The sequence below is a fragment of the Pseudonaja textilis genome, chromosome 3, assembly GCF_049901715.1.
Source record: "Pseudonaja textilis isolate UNSWEBS1 chromosome 3, rPseTex1.2, whole genome shotgun sequence".
Taxonomy (NCBI): domain Eukaryota; kingdom Metazoa; phylum Chordata; class Lepidosauria; order Squamata; family Elapidae; genus Pseudonaja; species Pseudonaja textilis.
In genome coordinates this window covers 95,213,297-95,234,779 of record NC_141992.1, presented here as the reverse complement: position 1 = coordinate 95,234,779, position 21,483 = coordinate 95,213,297, and the positions used below count along the sequence as shown (strand labels likewise).

The 21,483-nt window shown below is 39.6% G+C and overlaps 1 protein-coding gene and 1 long non-coding RNA gene across 3 annotated transcripts in view; both read right to left on the bottom strand.

The window, feature by feature from the left end:
• NIBAN1 (niban apoptosis regulator 1) overlaps positions 1 to 15,570 on the bottom strand; it is a 79,196-nt gene extending 63,626 nt beyond the window's left edge. The window contains exon 1 of one of the 2 annotated variants that reach the window (XM_087930428.1): positions 15,475 to 15,570. In XM_087930428.1, coding sequence (XP_087786554.1) covers positions 15,475 to 15,526 — 52 coding nt within the window. In that variant the 5' untranslated portion in view covers positions 15,527 to 15,570. Of the gene's footprint in view, positions 1 to 828; positions 1,080 to 15,474 lie in introns of those variants that run through there. The other variant, XM_026703257.2, reaches the window with a different exon arrangement.
• A 2,325-nt stretch (positions 15,571 to 17,895) lies between these two features.
• LOC148126219 (uncharacterized) lies at positions 17,896 to 19,742 on the bottom strand. Its single transcript, XR_015742997.1, has 3 exons — positions 19,621 to 19,742; positions 18,359 to 18,436; positions 17,896 to 18,002 (listed from the first exon to the last, which is right to left on the bottom strand). It is a non-coding gene; the product is annotated as an uncharacterized LOC148126219 (long non-coding RNA).
• Between the last annotated feature and the right edge of the window lie 1,741 nt (positions 19,743 to 21,483).

The window sequence follows — 21,483 nt, the reverse complement described above, 5'->3', positions numbered from 1 at the left end:
AAGAAAAAGCACCTTTGGGACAACCATGACCTGGATGACTGAAAATCTCCATAAACATTAAGCAATTTCTTCCTCCGTGGGAAGAACAAGCCAGGGCTACATTCCTGGTAGACTATCTAGCACAATTCCCATTCTCCTGTTTTTTCCCAGCTGTTACAGGCCCTAAATATTTTTCCCACTTTAGCAGCTGCCTGTAAAAACAGCAGCCCTCTTCCCAGTTAAGCAGCTCTGCTTTCTATTGTTCGGTCCGAGGAAATCCTTAAAATACAACGTGTGACCCATTCATTGCTGCCAGTCCAGGACGCCCCAAGGCTTTAGCAGTGCATAGGACTCCGCTACACGTGGCTTGCCTCCGTTGGGCAGTAGGCGCTCAGCCCTTCAGTCACATGTCCGGGGTGACTTGAAGCAAACCCCATCAAGTTCAAAGAGAATGACCCGAAAGTTTACGCGCCTCAACCGCCACGTATGCTGTTAGTAACGGATTTCACTCAAGCAGCTGTTTGGCTGAATGGCAAGTGATGTGTGACAACTTCATCCCGCGGCGACCGACCATCGGGGCTGGGCGGGAAAGCCCCGCGTTCTTCTCGGCTCGCAGCACTTGAAAGCGCTTCGCAAGCTTGCAGGCACCGGCCCGGTTCTCAAGCACGGAGCGACAGCTTTACAAACTTTTCCCGCGCGTCACCCCTTGCTAGCCCAAACAAGCCCACCACGCGCGCGCTCGCCCCTTTCCCCGACCGCTTGGCCAAGCTCCTTCTCTTTCTCCCTCAACTTTTGGCATCGGACTCGCCCGCGCAAACGCGCGCCGAGTGAAGGCTGTGGGCGCCGTACCTCGGATGTAAGTGCACTTGCTCTCGTCCAGCAAACTGGAGCTCGATCCGCCCATCCTGCCGGCGCTGGGGGCAGCTGAAGGGAAAGGAACTGCCGCGCGGCTGGGTGAAGGGACCTGGACGCAGGATGGGTTCGAATCCAACCTTTCCGCGCTCCGTTCTCGCCCTCACCCTGAGGCGCTCCTCTCGGTCTCCCCACTCGGCAGCCCAAGTGCAAAACTTCCTCCAGCCCCAGGCACCGCCCGATCAAGCACCTCCTTCCCCGCTCCTCCTGGCAGAGGGTCAGGGCCGCCGAAAGCGCCTCGGTTCCGCGAGACAGATCCTCGCTCGGAGCGGACGAAGAGCAGAAACTAAGCTTTCTTCTGGATTCCTAAGTCCAACTCCCTCTTCCTCTGCCTTTTCACGCAAATTGCTGAACTAAATTCAGGACTCTCTAGATGTCGAAGGGGCGGGCAAAGGTCTTGTGTCAGCCAGCGCGAGATAAATTTAAAAAAGTCCGATTGGTGATGGAGCATCAGGGAATCACCTGAGCTCTCCTCAGGAAGATTTAACTCGCTGCTTCAGCGAGTTTGGACCATATTCTACTAAGCATGGAGATAGTTGGGGTGGGGTGGGGTGAGGTCTGAAAGGTCCCAGCACTGTTATTTTGTTTGGTTAAAGAAAGAAAATAACCAAACTCAGAGAGCACCAAGAATCCCTGATTAGCAATCTAGAATTTTACTTCCATAAATTTGAAGGAGCTCCTGAGACTATCTGTTCTAGCTTAACCCCTCCTCCCTGCCAGAACCCCAGTTTTTCTGATTGATGGATGCTCAATCTTTGCATTAGGACAATCTGCGAAGGGAAGAGTGAACTCTCACTTACTGGCTCAGCTCTAAAACCACTCCTCTTTTTGGGATGTGTTTCCTCTTGTTCAGCCAGAATCTGTCCTGTAACTGAATTCATTTTTCCATGTTCGATACTCTGGAATAAGAGCGAGCATATCCTAAATTTAAGATCTGGGTAACATCTTTCAGTTATTGAAAGAGTGCTGCATCCTGCCCTGTTCCAACTAAGATGGGGTCACCAACCTTTTGAACCTCAGGGACCACCAAACTCATAATTTTAAATCCTATGGACCAGAGACCCTGGGAAAATCCCCCCAAAAAGTCTGCAGGAAAATTCCCCACCCTGTTTTCGTAAAGTTCATTTTTTATTTGGGATCGCAGAATACCGTCTCCAGCTCCATTCTCAGGAGGAGAGAGGGAGAGGGAGACCTTTGGCTTCATGCAAGGAAAACAGCAGAAGCAGTAGAAGTCTTTCTTTCTCTCCCCAAAATTCCACCAGAAATGAGTCTTGATGAGACTTGGTGCGCAGGCGCAGCCTCTTGGTGCAGGGTGCCTTGTAGATTGTCGGAATGCTTGTGATATAACTTAATTTAATCAAAGTATTAAAAAAAACTTCAAATGATGTATAATTAAGTGGGAAAAATTTTAAAACTATTAAAATAATTTTTAATGTTCCTCAAAGAACTAGGGACAGATTGATAATTGTTCATCTAGTCTTCAATATATATTCATTAATATAAGCAGATAAAGTGGATAAACCATGATTTTGTGATGGATAATTTATATCAACTCTTAGATATCTCTTTTAAAAACCCCAACTTCCAGAAAAATATTTATCATTTCTCAATAGTGGTGCATAAATAAAGTTCAGTAGAAAAATATCTGATATCTATGGAGATTCTTATTCATCTAGGTCATGGTTATCCCAAAGGTGCTTTTGCAAAAGGCAACTAGATTTCCTTGTTTGTTTGTTTTACTTGAAGACATTTTGCTTCTCATCCAAGATGCTTCTTCAATGGAACTAAGCTTGTGGATGACAAGCGAAACAGAAAGAAAGAAAAAAGAAAATCCAGTTGTCTTTTGAAAAATAACCCTTGGGACAAAAATATTCTATGTTTAGCAATTTGGATTTCATAAACTACGGCAGGGATAGAGAACAAGAGCAAAAGTGAGAGTAGCAGGTCAGGAGACAGCAAAGTGCAACAAGAAAGGTGGAAGAGAAGCTGCAATAGGAAATGAGTTTAAAAGGTAAAAAAATAGCCATTTTGTGGAGCAGCATGCAGCCCAAGGGTATTTTCCTCCCTACTTCACTCTCCAAAAAGAAGGCCCCCCTCCTTTGTTTACCCACTCACTTTTGTCAAAATTGAAGCTCCTCCTTTCACTGCTCTCTGCCCAACATTTACAAAACGTCTCCACTAGGACAGTTCCAAGGCCTCTTACCACAGAACACTTTCCTGCCAGAACACTGCCTCACCCTTCCCACAGGGGACACTATTCTACACCATTAGACAAATGTTTCAAGCCCACCAAGACACTCTCTGTTGCCACCAGACCCAAGGCCACTGCTGCTCCACAGCCCCAGAGACAATTCTGGTCCAGTGTACTTTTGACTTCAGCCAACCCATTTCTGGACACGGTCAGGCAGATATACAGGACAAGAAGGGCTGCCCTGGAAATTTTCAGATGAACACTTCATGATGACAATTCAAATAGCTCTATCATCATAGGAGATTTTTTTCTTAACTCTCGTAAAACTTCTAAAGCTAGCTACCCCACTAAAACCCTTTCTCTTAAAACTGTAGCATGGACCTTGATCTTTCTGGGGCTTATTGACTGCTCCAAAGTGCTTTGTGTTAGTTTTTGACTCAGATTGGATAGGTGGGTTTAGGCTAGTACAGCATTAGGCTACTACAGGTGTCATATGCAATCTTGGTTTATCTTTTGTTTGTCCTTGGTCTATTAGTCTAGGACTAACTCTTTTCATACACTACATAAATGACCTCTGTGATCATATCAAGAGCAACTGCGTTCTCTTTGCTGATGATGTAAAGCTATTCAACACCACAGACAATACTGCTACCCTTCAAAAAGACCTCAACTATGTATCAGAATGGTTAAACAAATGGCAACTTCAAATCTCAACAAATAAATGTTCTGTCCTACATATTGGCAAAAAAAATATCAAAATAAAATACAGGCTGAATAGTCAAGACTTGCTGATGATCCAAACTCTGTCAAGGACCTTGGAGTACTCATCTCAAATGATCTAAGTGCTAGAGCCCACTGTAACTACATAGCCAAAAAGGTGTTAAGAGTTGTTAACCTAATCTTACGTAGCTTTTTCTCTGGTAATGTTACACTAATAACTACAGCACACAAAACATTTGCTAGACCAATACTTGAATACAGCTCATCAGTCTGGAACCCACATTACGTATCTGATATTAACACAGTTGAGAAAATCCAGAAATATTTCACAAGAAGAGTTCCCCACTCCTCTACTTGTTGCAGAATACCTTATGCCACCAGACTCGAAATTCTAGACCTAGAAAACCTAGAACTACGCCGCCTCTGGTCCGATCTAAGTATAGTATATAAAATCATACATTGCAATGTCCTGTCAATGAATAATACTTCAGCTTCAACCATAACAATACAAGAGCAAATAATAGATACAAACTCAAGGTTAACCGCACCAAACTTGATTGCAGGAAATATGACTTCAGCAACAGAGTGGTCAATGTCTGGAATACTTTATCTGACTGTAGTTTTTTTCCCCAAACCCCAAAAACTTTAACCTTAGACTGTCTACTATTGACCTCACCCCTTTCCTAAGAGGTATGTAGGGGGCGTGCATAAGCGCACCAACGTGCCTACCGTCCCTGTCCTATTGTTTCTTATATATATTTTATATATTTTATATTTTTCTGATATGTATCCAATAAAATATAATATACCTATTATATTGTAAGCAATTGACAAATAAATAAATCCACAATCCACAATCTATTGTCTATTCATTCTTGGCATTTTGGCAGAAAACATGCTTATTGTTGATTTTTCTTCCCCTCTCTCCATCCTGCATCCATCCCTTCATTCCTTCCGTTCCTCACTCCTTCCCAACTTGATACTCTTAACCTTAGAAGCAGCAGAAATGAGAGACACATCTACACCAAGGCATTCCTGGAGAAATTGTATCCATCTTTGACTTTAGACCAAGAATTCAAATGAAATTAATATTATAGTTGTTGAAAAAAATGAAACAACATCAACAATTTATCACATAGGAAACACTGCAAAATCCAATTTCTTCATTTTAATATGTGATCCAATAGAAGGGAATTTCTGTAACTCAGGGTTGAAATGTAGAGTCTTTAGTGCTCTCTGAGTTTGGTTCTTTGCTTAGAGACATTTCATTACCTGACATCATTGATCATTAACACTATCAATGCCAGTGTGCAGGGTTTTGATCCTTATTTATGGATAGTAACAGTACAAGTAGTCCTCCATGTACAACCATTTCTTTAGTGATCTTTAGTGGCCATTTCCTAGTTTCACCCCTTTTAGAGTAGTTGCTGGCCAAGAATTTAACCCAATGCCAGAGCTACCTGTACAGAATCCCACAATTCCCTCCCTTAAGGAATGAATAGGAAATTGCTCAGAGAAAAGTGATTTACAACCGGTACACTCACAACCATTGTAGCCTCCCCACAGTCATGTAATCAAAATTTTGGTGCTTGGCAATTGGCAAGTAATTATGATGGTTGCATTGTCTTCAGGTCATACGATCAACACTTGTAACTTTTGCTACCAGCTTCTGACAAACAAAGTTGGGGAAGCCACTTTGTTGTAAAATTGTAAAGTTGTAAAATTGGGCTTGACTCACTTACCAACTGCCTTGCTTAACAATGGAAAGTGTGGTCTCAATTCATAAGTTGAGGATTACCAGTAATTTGCCCTGCCAATATTGGGCATATGATTTTCTCCCAGTTCTTTGGTGAGGGTATTATTTTCTGTTTCATTGTTTGATGTTAATTCCTGCTTATTTGGATGTAGGCTGCTGGAGAGGTAAGTAAAAGTTAACCATGGTTTTAAGATTCATATTAGGCAATCAATTGTATGTGTATTGTGGAAGTACAAAAGATTAGCTGATAAAATGCCATTTTGGTTATCACCTCATGGAGCACTACATAGAACAGAGATGATGATATTTGAAAAAGAGGGATTCAAGATAAAGACAAGAAACAATTAGTAAATGAAGGATTTGGTTGTGATTAGTTTAATTATTATAGAATTTTTGAAATATTTAAATTTGATAAAAAGAAAGTTCTTTTCACAGGAACTAAATCTGCACTAGACATTAATTTATATTCTGGAGATGACCACTTTATTATTAAAGCATATAAAATATTACTCAAGATGAATCTGGAAGGTGAATATGTTAAAGTATATATGGTAAAATGGGCAAAAAAATGATGTAATATAATGCTAGATAAATGGGAGAATGTATGGACAAATTAAAATTTATTACAGTTTGAAAGAAATAATGTATCATTGGTACTTTACCCCAGATGGATTAGTGAAAATGTATAAAGGGATTTCTAATGTGCTGGAAATGTAGTCAAAATCCAGGTTCATTTTGTCATATGTGGTGGTCTTGAAAACATGTGAAAACATATTGACAAATACAACAATGACAATACAGAAAATATTTAAGATGCAAATATTAATGAAACCTGAAGCTTTTCTTTTAGGCATTAGGGACAAGTCAATTGAAAAACAATTTGGGGTGCTATTATGTCAAATGGTGACAATTGTGAGAATTGTACTTGCCAAACACTGGTAAGAAAAAGGATGCTGGCTGTTAAAGAATGAATTTTGAAGTTGACTGAATTAGCAAAGATGGCAAAATTAACTGCTTGATCAGTTAATGGACTAGACAGCTTTATAAGAGAATGGAAACCATTTGTGGACTTTCTATGTGCTAAAATACATTAACAAATTGTATTTGGATCACATTTTTTCTTTTTTTTAACACCAATTTTATATTTTTGTTGTTGTTAGCACTAGATTATGTTTTTGTTTTGTTTGGTTGGTTTTCTGTTTTGTATTTTATCTGTTATGATAAAACAAAATAAATTTACTTAAAACATCTTCTACCAAAATGGATACCCAGGCAGGTTTATAAGAAAGTCCCAGGCAACCAAACTGACTAGAGTAAAACCAAAATAAGCTACAGAAAGGTTCGCACAACCGCACATGAAAAACATATCTGAAACAATCAATATACTACTGCAACCGAGAGATTTCTGGTGATATGGCCAATGATTGACACGCCCAGAGAATCTTCTTTCTCTGGACTGTCATTTTTCCAACTGAAAGGAACAGGCTTTCCTTTCATCTATCTTGTGTAAGGGAGAGTCCTAGAATAACCCCACAAGATCCTCAATACAGCAACAGTCTGCAGTTTGGAGCAGCTAGTGAGCTGGTAGCTGGGTTAATAGGGGGGCTGCAGTCACTTTACTTTTAGACCAAACAGCCATTTTGGAATTATTTTTGAAGCGGACAATAAGATGTGCCTTTCATTTCTTAATCAATTTATGTTATCTTTATTAGCTAAAAGAGGCTTTCTTTAATCACAGCCAATTACTCCTTTCTGGAGCTCTGTGCCATTTTGAAATTATTTTATTGTTAAAATGACAAGGAAGAGGGTTGCTGGAGGCAAGCTACAATAAGGAAGTGTGAAATATCTTTTCTTTTTAATTTTGATGGAGAAACATACGAATAAAATGTTGTGGATTTATTTTACTATTTTTTTTTACTATTTTTAAAGTAATCTGTAGCCTTGGATTGCTTTGTTGTGGTGATTGAAATTATCCAATTTCCATGAAATCTGATTGGCCAGAAAAATAAATAAATTAATTAAAATCCATTTTTTGACCATAAGAGGGAGCTAAGAAAATGCTTTAACCTGAGCTCAAGTCTGTCATTAGGGAAGTCTCTGAAAACTCTTTACAGAGAATTACCCATATTATAAATCAAGTGGATACTAAAGATACAGATGATATATAAAAAAAGAGCAAGAGATGCAATTAGGTGTAGTAAACTATCAACCCATTGAGATACTTCCAATCACGTAATGGAAATAATTTAACTGTAACCTTGGAATACAAACCTGATACCAGCTTGTATGATGATAATGGTTTGAATATAACTCTCAGAGCAATTGAAACAAGAGTTTCAAATAAACTAACAACTTTTAAGAGGTCATGTTTGGGACTTTTTCTTCATGGATACTAACAAGTTTGAGAAGCCTTTGAGAAAAAAGATTGGATGGACATCTCAGAGAAGATTTTATGCCACAAGGAAGTGCTCCAAGCTAATCTACAACTTTTAAATAGAACAACTGTGGGACTTTTAAAAAATATATATTAACAAGATTGAGTTTCTTGAAGGAAAAAGACTTGATAGACATTCAGGAGAAGAAAAAGATTTTATTCTATGGAGACAAGCTGGAGGGAGTGACTTAAATTTAATGAGTTAATTAGAGTTAGGATGGATTTTTATAACTCTGATATATGTATTGAAATAAACTTTTAATGTACTTCTGTATTTATAAAATGAGTTTGTAAATGTTTACTTTCTGTCCATCTACGTAATGTTTGGCTAATTCCAAAAGTCTGTAAAATATTATTGATCAAATTTGAAAATATGAAAGGTTGGGCAAATCTCTAAAGGGAAGAAAATGATTTTATTCCATGAGGATAAATTGGAGGGAGAGATTTAAATCCAATGAGCTAATTGGATTTTTATTGGTGTGTTATATATAATTGAAAGAAAGCTTTAATCTAGTTTTGTGTTTATGAAGTGGCTTTGAAAATAAACATTTTTCCTTGATATATGATGCTTGAATATTTTTTAAAGTCTGTAAAATATCATTGAAAGTGAACTTTAAAGTATGTATATTAAGAGGGAGTTTAAAAAGTAAAGTAATTGTAAAATAAATGACTAAATGGTTTAATGATAAGAAACTAATCTAAAGAAACAGACAAAATTTACATAATTCAGCATTATGCAGCCAGAAGACAACTGCGAAGAGATGTTATGATCTAATTTATAAGAAAAATTTATTCAATTCAGAAACGTTATCATCAGAAATTTAACATTTCTGGAAAAGAGGTGTAAATATTCAGAGAAATTCCTACATGTTAAATTTAATTGATCACTTTTATCTCCTTTTTGGTACAGTTTTGTTGTTGCTAGGGTTGAATGTATGCTTTGTTTTATTTTTGTTTTGTTTTGTCTTTTATTTTCTATATAATAATAATGATGATGTAAAAAAGATGTGTTAGAACCTACTGATTTAAGAAATGCTTTTAAAGAAAACTTCACTGTTTTAAATTTTTTTAAAAAGTATTTTCTCCCTTTAGGGCAGTGGTCGGGGGAACAGGGGTAAATTACCCCAAATGGGGTAAAAGTGAAAATCTGGGGGTAATGAGGAGGTTGCGCTGGCCAATGGCGGAACTATCGGCATAGCAGCAGTTATTACGGTCCATTATAGCACGGACGGCCAGTGTCAGTGTGTGTCAGTGTCACCGCATCCTCCTTCTCTGCTCTGCTCCCCCCGCTCTCTCAGTGGACTGCTCCAGCGTTTACGTGTATGGCGCAAGCGCTGTAGAGAGAGCGGGTACTGGGGGTCATCTGGCTACTGACTACTCTAACCAGACGGAGCGCGCGTGCCGGAGAGGGAAGGGTGGGGGCAGGGGGCGAAGGCGGTCGGTCTGAAGCTTTCCGGGACAAGCCTAACTTGAAGGCGAGGGTGGCGGAGCGCGCACATGCCAGCGCAGCTGTGGGCGAGGGCGCTGGAAGGCCGCCCGCTGCCGTTAACCCAAACGACTGCTGCGCGCCGGCTCTCTTATGGGAGCATCTCAGTTTACACGCCGCTTTTAAAGAGCCGAAGTCTCAAACCGCGCGCCCGACTGACATAGCCCCAGCGCTGCCTGCCGCGAGCTCGCAGCTCCTGCCGCTGCACGCCGGAGGTCGCGCTTGCTTCAGCCAGCCAAAACTCGCGAGCTGGACTGAAACCGGGAGGGCGCGGGGGGAGGACAGGGGAGGGCTTTGGCGCTGTCGCGGTTCGTGTCTCTGGAGCCCGCGAAAACAAGTCGGGGGCGCTGAGAGGCCGAGCGAGCAGGTTCCCTCCCTCCCTCTTCCCTCCCTGGCGGCTTTTGTGCCAAACGGGAAAAGGTCAGTTTGGCTGGCAGCAGCTCAAGTGTCCGAGGCGATGGCCATTTGCGCAATTAAGGCGGCTGAGATAAAGGTTGTTTTCTTCCCGCCCCCACCCATCTCTGGAGCCACCTGGAGTAGTTTGCCTTACTCGGATTGCCAATTTTCCGCGCCTCTCCGCAGACGCGTCTATAAAAGTTGGAAGGTGGCGCGGTCAGCAGGTGCAGCCACAGAGAGTGCAGTACAGAAGAAGCCTGCTCTGTCATCCAAAGAGATTCGCATTACAGAAGCCCTCGAGCTGCACGTTAGGAGACGATTCCTAATGCTAAGTTTCCTCCCTGAACGATCAATTAGCCAGAGAAGCGGTGGGATCCCCTTTACTGGCTGGGTTCAAGCACAGGCTGGAGGCAGTCACTTGCATTCCTTTGCATTCCTGACAGAACATAAAAGTTGACTTCTGTGGCCTAAATCGCTTTTTTTTTTTTTTTTACTGTCAATATTTTTATGAAACTTTCTGAATTGCTGAGCTGAAGTGTTTTGACATGGAAGTTTGTTGTGCCTATTGCCAATTTGAAGACAGTCTCTACTGCCTTTGTTTTGAATAGAAATTGGCAATAGCCACAACAAATTTATTTATTTGATTTGTCAATTGCTTACAAGATAATAGGTATAAGTATAAACATAATTATGAATACATGAAATGGATACATATAAGAAAATAAAAGGAAACAATAGGACAGGGAAGGTAGGCGTTGGTGCACTTATGCACACCCCCTACAGACTTCTTAGGAAAGGGGTGAGGGACTGGTGTATTTGAATTCAAAATGTTATTGGATGTATGATTTCCTTACTTTCAAATCAAGGGGGTAACGTCATGCGTTTATAAATTTTTTGGGGGGTAAGAGGTAAAAAAGTTCCCTGACCCCTGCTTTAGGGTTAAAAAAATCTGAAATAATATAGGGAATTCTTTTAATATAAACCATGACAATTTATAAAGATTAATGAGTAAACAGAAGCATATACTATTCCCTACAGAAATGAAAAGCAGAGATGGTTAAATTGATTCCTTCATCTAAACAAGAGAATATATTTAATTTTGTTTCTATTTGAAAATTGCTTCCGAATTTCTGCTTGCAACAAAAAAAAAAAATTTGATTTTGTTTTTGCTGATTAGATAGTTTGTTGCTGAAGAAATGGCTAGTATATACTATTATTGTATGAAACTAAAAAGTTGTACAACCCTCTATTGTACTAAGAGTTGGAAGTCAATATCTTTTTCTTTCTTTTTCCCTCTCTGCTGCATATATTCTTTTCACCCTCGCCCAAGTTTTTTATTTTTTATTTCTCTTTGTATTTTATATTTTTGATAAACCAATAAAATATTTTTAAAAACCTACTACTACAATCACTTATTATTACTATAGTATACAAACAGCACATTCAAAGTACAAGTAGACCATAACAACGGTTCAAAAATAATAACAGCCTCAGAAAGGGTACTTTATGGCCATAAAGCACTTCTAATCATTGCCAAAAGTTGCATAAAAATATAGATACTCCTTTTCTTTTTTTATTATTATATCTATAGAGTGTTTCCAGGATAGATTTGGGAGGATTATACGAAATTGTTATAAAATAAACTAAGTAAATTATAGTTACCTCGCAAAGTATGAATGAACAAAATTATAGTCAAATGATTGATTAATAATGATACTGGGATATTCAGTTTTTGATTGATATTATGAGTTATTATGCAATGTAACTATAATTGAGACTACGAAATGGATGCACAAAAAAATTTGTAAACCAACCGACACACTGCTTGTACATTTATGGAAGAAAGCTGGATGTTTTTATGTTTTGTTTGTTTTTATTTGTCTTTAAAAACCAATAAAATTTACAAATAGATAGATAGATAGATAGATAGATAGATAGATAGATACTCCTTGACTTAATGGAGCCTGACCATTGTAGTAGAAAATTGTGACAGCTTTAAGAGAGACAATCACGTGATCACCTTGATTAACATGCCCCAAGCCTGCATTTTAGGATACGGCTGATAAACAAGCATGGGGGTTGTTACATAGAACACGGAGGGCCTCAGAGATGTAGGAAGCCAGTCGGTGGCTCCGGCCTATCTGCCCTGGCCTCATTCCATTATTGGTAATGCAAAACATAAATACAACATAAGGACTGTCACAGCCACTATTTAAGATAGGAGAGGCTTTTTTAGCACTCTTTAATGAGCCACATACAGTCTTGGGCATTGTGTTAAGTGCTAACAAACGTCAAGGAAAAAGTTTGTTTCTACACATTTTAGAAACAAGGAAACAGGAGTAGGCAGAATCAAAGGCAAAAGGTGCAACAAATCATTGCAATTAAGAGCTGGGTGAAGGCAAATTCCAGGTCAAGCAGTCTAAACTATTGCTTGGATCCTTCAGGATATCCTATCTGAACATTTACTATTGATTTATCTAGCCATTCTCCCAGATTGTTTCTGGCTTCTTCAGGGATTCTCATTTGAGTTTTTTGAGACATGTGTGTTGCTTGCACATGTGTTCTGCATGCACTAGAACAGGCTTCCCAACCCCAGTGCATGCACTGATACAGAGCCGCAGCTTGTTAAGAACCAGGCTATATAGCTGGAGGTGAGCTGAATGCGTATCTTCCACCTCCAGGCATGTGGTGAGTTGGCAGGGATAGGGGATGGGATGGGAAAGCCTCTTCAGGAACCACAAACAGTCTTGGGCATATCTATACCTATCTATCCATCCATCCACCCATCCATCCAAGCCAAATACCACTCATTCATCACAAAATCTCCAAAACTGTAAAGCCTACAAACTTGAAATTTGGCATGTATGTTCCTCTTGGCTTCTAGGAGCTTGCTAAGGAAGGATTTTTTGAAATGACCATCGGATCATTAGTATTTCTTATATAGTAATTAACACGCTCTGATGCTAAGGAGTTAGACATTCTACCCCTCCCCTCCCCACCTGAAAAGAACTCTGTTCAAACTGCCAGTTGCCTCACATTCTGTTACCTCAGTTCCACTCTTTAACTCAGGAACGGTTTGAGGCTCCTTACAGTACTAAACGTTGCTACCTTACAAAAATGTCCACGCCTTCCTCCTATGGAACTGCTTCCGAACTCAAGGCAGCGGGAGAGATATTCCCTTATGAGTTTCAATCACTGACCACCACTGAGCCAACAGATTGTGAACCAAATTCCTCCTGTATAGTGACCCAGCACCAAATTACTTCTTACATTGACCTTCTCAGTACAGACAAATCTGTTCCTACTGGTGTTACTCTATACTATAACATTGGTTAAAGGGAAAAAAAGGGGAAAATTCAGGAAAAGATTTACAGATGTGATTAGGAAAACACAAGTAAGGGAAGCTGCAAATAAGATATAGTCAAAGTCATCCTGAAGTCAATAGAGAGGCTGTAAAAAAGTATGCATCTAATAACCCCTACGTTAATCAGGCAGCTACAGCTAAATACAATGAAAAAATATTAAGAAGCAGATTGATGCCTTGGACTAATAAGTATTTGTCTGGTTTTAAATATGAATCTTAGATTGATTTCTCCAGGGAAAAGGTTATTGATTTTGGACCTTGGTTACTCTGTGCCTGGTGCCGTACCCTGAAGTGGCAGGATGAGACTCCCAGGATGTGCTGCAGTGGCAGTAAAGTCCCGGTCCCTCCCCTTGAGCCCTACCCTGAACCCTTACACAGCCTTCTCACCCACCAGCATCCAATGGCAGAACAGTTTATTTCTGCTGCCCGGAAGTACAACGTATGCTTCTAAATGACAATCTTTTGGAGCCAGGGAGGTGAAGGAGGGAAATTAGTAGTGAAGCACAGGTATCCAGCTAGTATTATATATAAATATTGTACAGTATCTACAGTAGACATTACATGGTGGGCCAAGTTAAAAAGTTACATGTTTTTAATGATTGTTCATGAAACTCTTAGTGATCTATTTTAGAATCCCGTCTGAATAAAGCTGCTCTAAATTATCTGCTGTAGAGTTACCTTTTTGAATTTCCTGCCTAGAGAGGTTCACAATGTCCTTCACAGGGCCTATTTCCTGAGGGATGATGCTTCATGGTAGGCAAATGATACCACCTGAAGGTATCAGTGATGATGTTTCCATCACTCCTGCAGCCCAGGAAAAATAATCAAGTCCTGATTGAGCTCTTGTGTTGAGGGTTCCAAAGAGAAAGCTGCTGCATTTAACCCTGAGTCCTCTGGCGAGACTCTTCTTCCTCCTTTTGAATATTCTCTGTACCAAAGATAAGGCACATGTAGCCTTCCCTATGTTTTTAGTTCAACTCCTAATAGCCCCAAACAGCCAAGGCAAAGGATACTTGGACCATCATTAAGAACAAAGGATAAGCTCTATATTCCTAGTCTGTAAAGGTAACGGTTCCCCTCGTACATATGTGCTAGTCATTTCCAGCTCTAGGAGGCGGTGCTTATCTCCGTTACAAAGCCAAAGAGCCAGAGCTGTCCGAAGATGTCTCCGTGGTCATGTGGCCTACATGACTAAACGCCGAAGGTGCACGGAGTACTGTTACCTTCCCACCAGGGTGGTCCCTATTTTTCTACTGGCATTTTTACATGTTTTCGAACTGCTAGGTTGGCAGAAGCTGGGACAAGTAATGGTAGCTTACTCCATTACGTGGTGCTAGGGGTTCAAACCACTGAACTGCTGACCTTTCTGATCAACAAGCTCAACACCTTAGCCACTGAGCCACTGGTGTTGAATGTTTCACCAAGGGATTTTTTTCCAAGCGATGTGATATTCAGAATTCCTATTGGACTCTTGGTAACAAATCAGGAAGCAGTCTGGTAGCACCTTTTCTGATTAACATTTTGTGTGAAAAGGCATAAGCTTTTATGAGCTACAGCTCACTTCATAAAAAACCTTTTATCCTCACAAACTTCTTCTTTTTGCATTCCAACTCTCCTTCCTCCTTTGGTTTGAGTTTCAGCCATTTCCTCTTTGGCTAATGTTTTTCCATTTTTATTTTAACTAAATTCTGTTTATGATTAAATTAAAAAGGGACTCAGTGCCTCAGTGAGAAGGCGAACTATAGCTGGGCAGTTTGACAGTGAGGGCCGTGAGACAGAGTGAGCTGCCATCACCTGTCCCAGCTCTTGCCAATCTAGCAATTAGAAAGCAGGTAAGTGCAGGTATATGAATAAGGTACAGAATCATGTGGAAGGTTACACCTTTCTGTGTTCCACCATACGTTCTTTGCTGCACATGACCACGGACACATGGCCATGGAAACACCTCCAGAAAACACTGGCTCTTTGGCTTAACAAACGGAGATGACCAATGCCCCTTAAAGTCGGCCACAACTAGTGGGGGAAAATCTGCAGGGACAGCTTTCTTCTCTGAAATTCATTGCATGCAATCATTTGCTATGCCCTCTTCCTATCCAGTTCTCCCTTGAAGAAAACTTGCTACGCAAAAGTAGAAACAATTCTCTTTTTGGTTCAATATAAAAGAAATAGAAAGAGAAAAAAGCAGGAGTATTTAGTCCACCCTGAATATAATTATTTATGTTAGCTATTCACATACCTGTTTTCTGTGAGAAGGAATTCCTTTGGAAACTTATAATTTTGTCCTCCATATTTCAGGATCTTTTCTTCTTATCATCTGTTGAAGTATTTTCTCCTGAAGGCCTTGTCCAGATTATTCCAGTCTCTCGCCAAGTTTAGATGGGATGTTTCAAGCCCTTCCTCATAGAGGTGACATAAGGTAACTCTAAGCCACTTACTCACATGTTGCTTGGATCCTTCAGGACATCCCATTTGAACATTTTCTATTGATTGCTAGAACCATTTCTCCAGATTGTTTCTGGCATTTTCAGGAATCTTTGTCTAAAATTTTTTGAGACATGTATGTTGCCATGTGTTCTAAATGGAGTAGAACAGACTCCACCCCAAGTGCATGGACCGGTCCTGGTCCCTGGCCGGTTAGGAAACAGGCTGCACAGCTTGAGGTGAGCTGAAGGCACATCTTCCACCTCCAGGCATGTGGTGAGTCTACAGGGCTGGGGTGAGAAAGCAGCAGGGCAAGAGCCATATTGTCCAGGGCAAAGGTTCCCCGCCAGCTGCACTTGCAACTGGCTTGCTACTACTGGGCTCTATATCCTTCTCCTCTTCCTCACCCTGCTCTTTCTGTTACCTCTTCTTCCTCTTCTTCTTCCTCCTCCTCAGGAACCACAGTCTTGGGCACATACAGTCTTTAGGAAAAGGCTTGCTTCTGCAGCTTTTGGCAAAAAGGCAAAAGGAATTGGTAGAGTCAAAAGCAAAAACCATGGCACAACAAAGGACTTAACTGGGTGAAGGCAAATTCCAGGTCAAGCAGCCCAAAATCAAGCTGCAGATTTACAATCCCAGATCAATGGAGGGATTAGGTATTGGTGAATGAGTCCTGGTCATAAATAACTGGATTACAAACCAAAGGCATGGCATGAGAGGCCACATGCTTAAATTGCTTTTAGCAACCTAAGGCTGTTTTTGTGAGACTTAAATCTCCTCCCTGGCCAGCGTGTACAACTGTCCCTTAAGCTTGAGTGGTTTGTTCAGCATCTTGATGTTTCCTCATGAGCCACTGACTTCTAGCAGGATGCAAACATCCTTGGAGAAGTTGCTGCTGAGTTTAGGTAAGTGAAGTAGCTGGTGTCGTCGCTGAGTCTGACTTTGAGGGCTGACATCGAGGAATCCACAGACTGAAATCACTCTAAAGCCAACAAAAGCTTTTTCATCCTCATACTACAAAGTTACTAAGGTCTGAGATCCTGCTTACTTGCTGCATTGTACATTCTAAAATATACTTAGAGAAAATGACCACTGCCAGAAGGATGACTCTTGAAACTCTGTTTAGCCACTGTTAAGTATCTAGTTGAGATGCTGCAGGTCTTTCAAGGTTCTTTATAGATATTTCAAGTCGCTATTGACATCTTGTTTAGATGCCACAAGATCTTCCACACACAGGTTTTTGAAGGATTGCTGAAGCCCCTTTTCATGAATTGAGGTTCTTCAGAAAGCGAGAGGTTTTCTAAAGATCCTAGATTCAAATATATTCTCCACCCATCCTTCAGAATCTTGATTTCTCTAATGATTTTTGAAGCCATCTCTTCCTTAGAGTACTTTCAGATTTTGCTTCAGACTTTAGTAGATTTTGAATGGCTTGAATAGATGCTTTAAGCCATTCCTGTGGAGTCAAATAACATGTTGCTGGGCCTGCAACAGAAATGTGATTTAGGGATATCTTCACCCAATCATCCACATCCCCCTCAAATGTTTCAAGATGTTCCTTTTGAAACTTCATCCTGGCACCTGGGAGCCATACTCCCAGAGACTCTCTTACTGGCTTATAAAAATCTGCTTTCACACTTTTTAGACATTTATGAAGCCATCCCAATGCATTTTGCCTGGATTCTTTAAAGTTTTTGGTTTGAAGATTGTCTAAAGTCACTTTAAGCCATTCCTTCTTTATGTCATATCCCAGTCCACAATACTTCTTTTTTTAAGAGGTTCTAGCTGGTTTTGTGGTGTTGTATTAGCTACACTTGTTTGCCAGGGACTCACAAAGTCTATTTTGAACTCTCTACTGCTAGATGATACAACCTAGGCCATATACATCAATGGGCAACAGCTGTTATTGCTCAGTTGTTTCTCTCTAGAAAAATCAGAAGGTTAGATATGAGAAGGAAGAGACAAAAGCAATTTTGGGCCTATATGGAGGATCTCTCCGATCATATAAAGAATTGACCCACAATTTTGCAGTCTGCAGATCCACTGGGAATTGTGCCTGATTCCCCAACCAGATATTTGTGGCAGGATTACTAGGAGTGAAGGAGAAGCATAATTTATTTCCTTATATTTCCAATGAATTTATTTAGATTAATTTCTCCTTGTCAATTATAATTTGCCTAAGATGTTGAAAAGAGTCAACTCTTACTTTTCCCCAATCTTGTTCCAGGCAATGTAATTTAACCCAAAACATTGACAGAAAGCAAAGTGGTGACAACATTAGACTTATCCAACTTGTCGCTGTTCTTTTCTTGCTTCCAAGGCAGGAAGTTTTAGATGTTCTTCCTGCAATATGGACAAAATATACTATGTTAAAAAGATAAATTTACTGACTATGATTAAAGACACTATTTTTTCTCTAACAAGAGGCTTGGGGTGGATTTTAACTGTTATTTCTTCATCTTTAAATTTTAGTACCAATTGATGACACTTTTTTGTGGCATTTTAATCATCTCAATAAAATTAATATTTATCTTCTTTCTCAATGAATTGAATGATTGCCTGTCAGTCTTCTGTCTGTCTGTCTCTCTCCATCCCTCTCCCTCCCTTCACCCATCCCTGTTTCTATTTCAGATGTCTATATGGCCCATCACACAATAACAATAACATTTAATGTGAACCGTGAACCAGTATTCTCCTACCCTTTTTCAGTGACACACAGAGTTTGGAATCTCTATTGTCTTCTTCTATTGCAGAGGAGGAAGCTTACCAAACTTTTCCTGAAATATTAACAAAATACTCTATTTTTAAAAAACTAATTTACTGACAGCCATTAAAGACCCTATGTTTTCTAAAAACAACTTTATCTGGTTTGGGGTGATGATAGAGAATGATTCTCCATCCTTAAATCTTAAGTGCTAACTGATATCATACTGGAATAAATAAAATATTAAATAAAATATTAAAAGGAGTACAGGCTGAGTAAGTAGGAATGGGACAGACAGAAAGTCCTGGTACTATAGCCTCAAAAAGCAGAAATATGAATGAGTCCTTGAACTATTCTAATTGTACTCCTCCTCTATGTATACACTGGTGTGCCTGTTTTAACGCATTACATACATTCATTTTTCTTTCCCTTCCTCATTTATGCTAGCTTAATGAGAGTTGGATGATAATGGGTACACTAAAGGAAGAAGAACTATTGTGCCCTTTCATTTTAAGTGGAAAGTGCGGAAAAGATGAACTTGCTAAAAATGATGTAAAATCTCCATTAGTAACATAGCCTATTAAACCAATATTTACAATGACCTATGCTAAATCTTCAAATTCATTGAGCCATTCAACTTATATGGCTGCCCAACATGCAATAGAGACTTCAGGTCTCTTTGCTTTCCTTCCATTTGTTTGTGTTTAATTCTCAGGAACTGGCTGGACAGATTCTTGCAGTTTTCTTGGCAAGGTTTTTCAAAAGTGGTTTGTCATTGCCAACTTCCTAGGGCTGAGAGAATGTGACTAGCCCAAGGTCACCTAACTGGCTTGTGCTTGAAGTGGGATAAGAATTCCTGGTTACCAAGTTTCTAGCCACATGGACTAACCATGATACCAAACTGGCTTTCTTGGGTAGCTAACATAAGCTAAAAACATATTTCAAAAATACAGCACAGAATAAAAACCTATAAACCTAGAGTCGTTGCCTCTTGAAAAAGTATCTTTGGGACAACTATGACCTAGATAACTGAGAATCTCCATAGACATAAAACACAATGAATGATTTGTCTATATGTCCGTCCATCCATCTATCCATCCATCCATCCATCCATCCTCTGTATCTAGTTAAAATTTCTACAGGGCCCATCATACATTTGTGATTATAGCATTTAACGTGGCCCATAAATAAGTGTTTCCTCCTACCTCTTCTTGTTCCAGAGGGCCGCAAGCCCAGCAAAAAGTAAGTTTTTCTTACCTTTTTAAAGGTCAATAGAGCTGGGATCAACTGTGTCTTCGGATGGGCGATTGGGGAGAACTGCTGACTGCCAAATTTTAAACGATGGAGATGAATGTGTATGCAAAATCAGAGATGAAGCTTGAGACTGCAGGAAGAAGAAGAAAAAACAAAGGAAGTCATTCATGCTTTCTATTTTTTAATGAAAACAAAGAAGAGGTAAAATATATATATATATTTCAGTTATGGCACTTATAAAATGCAGGTTTCAGCCATCCCTAATCTTATTTCCTCTATATCATTTCATTATTATGTTTCACTTTTCTCAACTTTCTAAAGCACATCATTTATGGTTTGGCTATAGTAGAGGCTCATCCTTCTGGCTTGACTTTGAATGATTATTGATTTCTGCATTCTGCAACTGAATTTTGAATCTGTTATTTTTTGTCTACTTCTCTTATCTATGGAAATCAATCTGATCGTATTTTCCAGGTATGAATTATCCCATTCAGTCTTGTATCATCTGCATCTTTGACTGTCTTTATTTTCAAAGCCATTAATAAAAGCCTGAACAGAACTGACAGAATTTTGTGACATTCTGCTTAAATCACCTTTCAGTTCATAAAGCACTGATGAGCATTTTCTGAGTAGTTTTTGAAAACTCACCTGACTGTCATACCATCCAGTCCACACCTAAATGGCTTGCCAATCAGAATGTCATGAGATTCTTTCTAAAATTATTTACTGAAATCAAAATGCTTTAGTTCATGTTTTTTTAACAGAATAGACTTCAAGAACTTACTGAATACTGCATAGGAGTATTAGAGAATAGTATCAGTTCAACAATTTGCATCGCATGCTATAAAGAAGAAAGGTAGAGAAGCATAGGATGAAGGTACTCTGACTTACCATGATTCAGAGATATAGTGAATAAGGGTGGAGAAAGAGAACTATGTCAGATGCAGAGATTTGGAATAGGGAAATTGTATCAAAAGACAAAATCAGTATTATAAATTTTAAAAAGTTATTAGAATGGGTAGATAAAGGGGGGATTTTATAGGGTTAAAGAATCAGATTAGAAACTGGGAGACTTGTGAGTTCTAGTCTCTGTCAGCCCTGGAAAGGAGGTAAGGACAAAAGACTTCCAAAATCTTGGCAAAAAACTGCAGGGACTAGTTCAGGCAGTTGCCAGGAGTCCAGACTGACTTGAGGGTACCAAATATAATATGTATATATGTATTTATATGTGCACAGAGAGAGATGGGGGGAAACAAAGCAAAATTTAAAGGATTCAGAAATATCAGGTATGTAGGATCCAGCCAAGTGAGAAATTATAGCAAGTGCTAGGTAGTAGACCGACTTGAATGCACCAAATGTATCTATATATCTATATCTATATTTATTTACTTATTTATGTATTTATTTGATTTATATTGCTGCCTATTCACCCATGGCAACTCAAGGCGGGCTTGCACAATGTAAAATCATATTTAAAACAAAAAATAAAAACAAAAATAATAAGAACTAACAAAAAGAATCAAATAAATTAGTAAACTACAATAGAACAAAATTTGGGGAGGGGGGGGAACAACACAAAACCAAAAACCAACTCCCCCACCCCCACCCCGACGACAGCAAGTCACACTAGCATATTTATATATGTATGTATGTATGTTCAGACAGAGAGAAGGACTGGGGAGAGAGGTGGGGGACAATAAAATTTAAAGGATTTAGAAATATCAGCTGTGGTAGGATTCAGCCAAGGGAGAAGTTATAGCAAGTGGTGGGTAAGGGGAATCAAAGCTGAGGGAGCTGTAAGAGAAGTAGGAACTGATTTTGCAGCAATAGGAGACCTTGAGAACTGAACGATACAGCAGGAAGGCA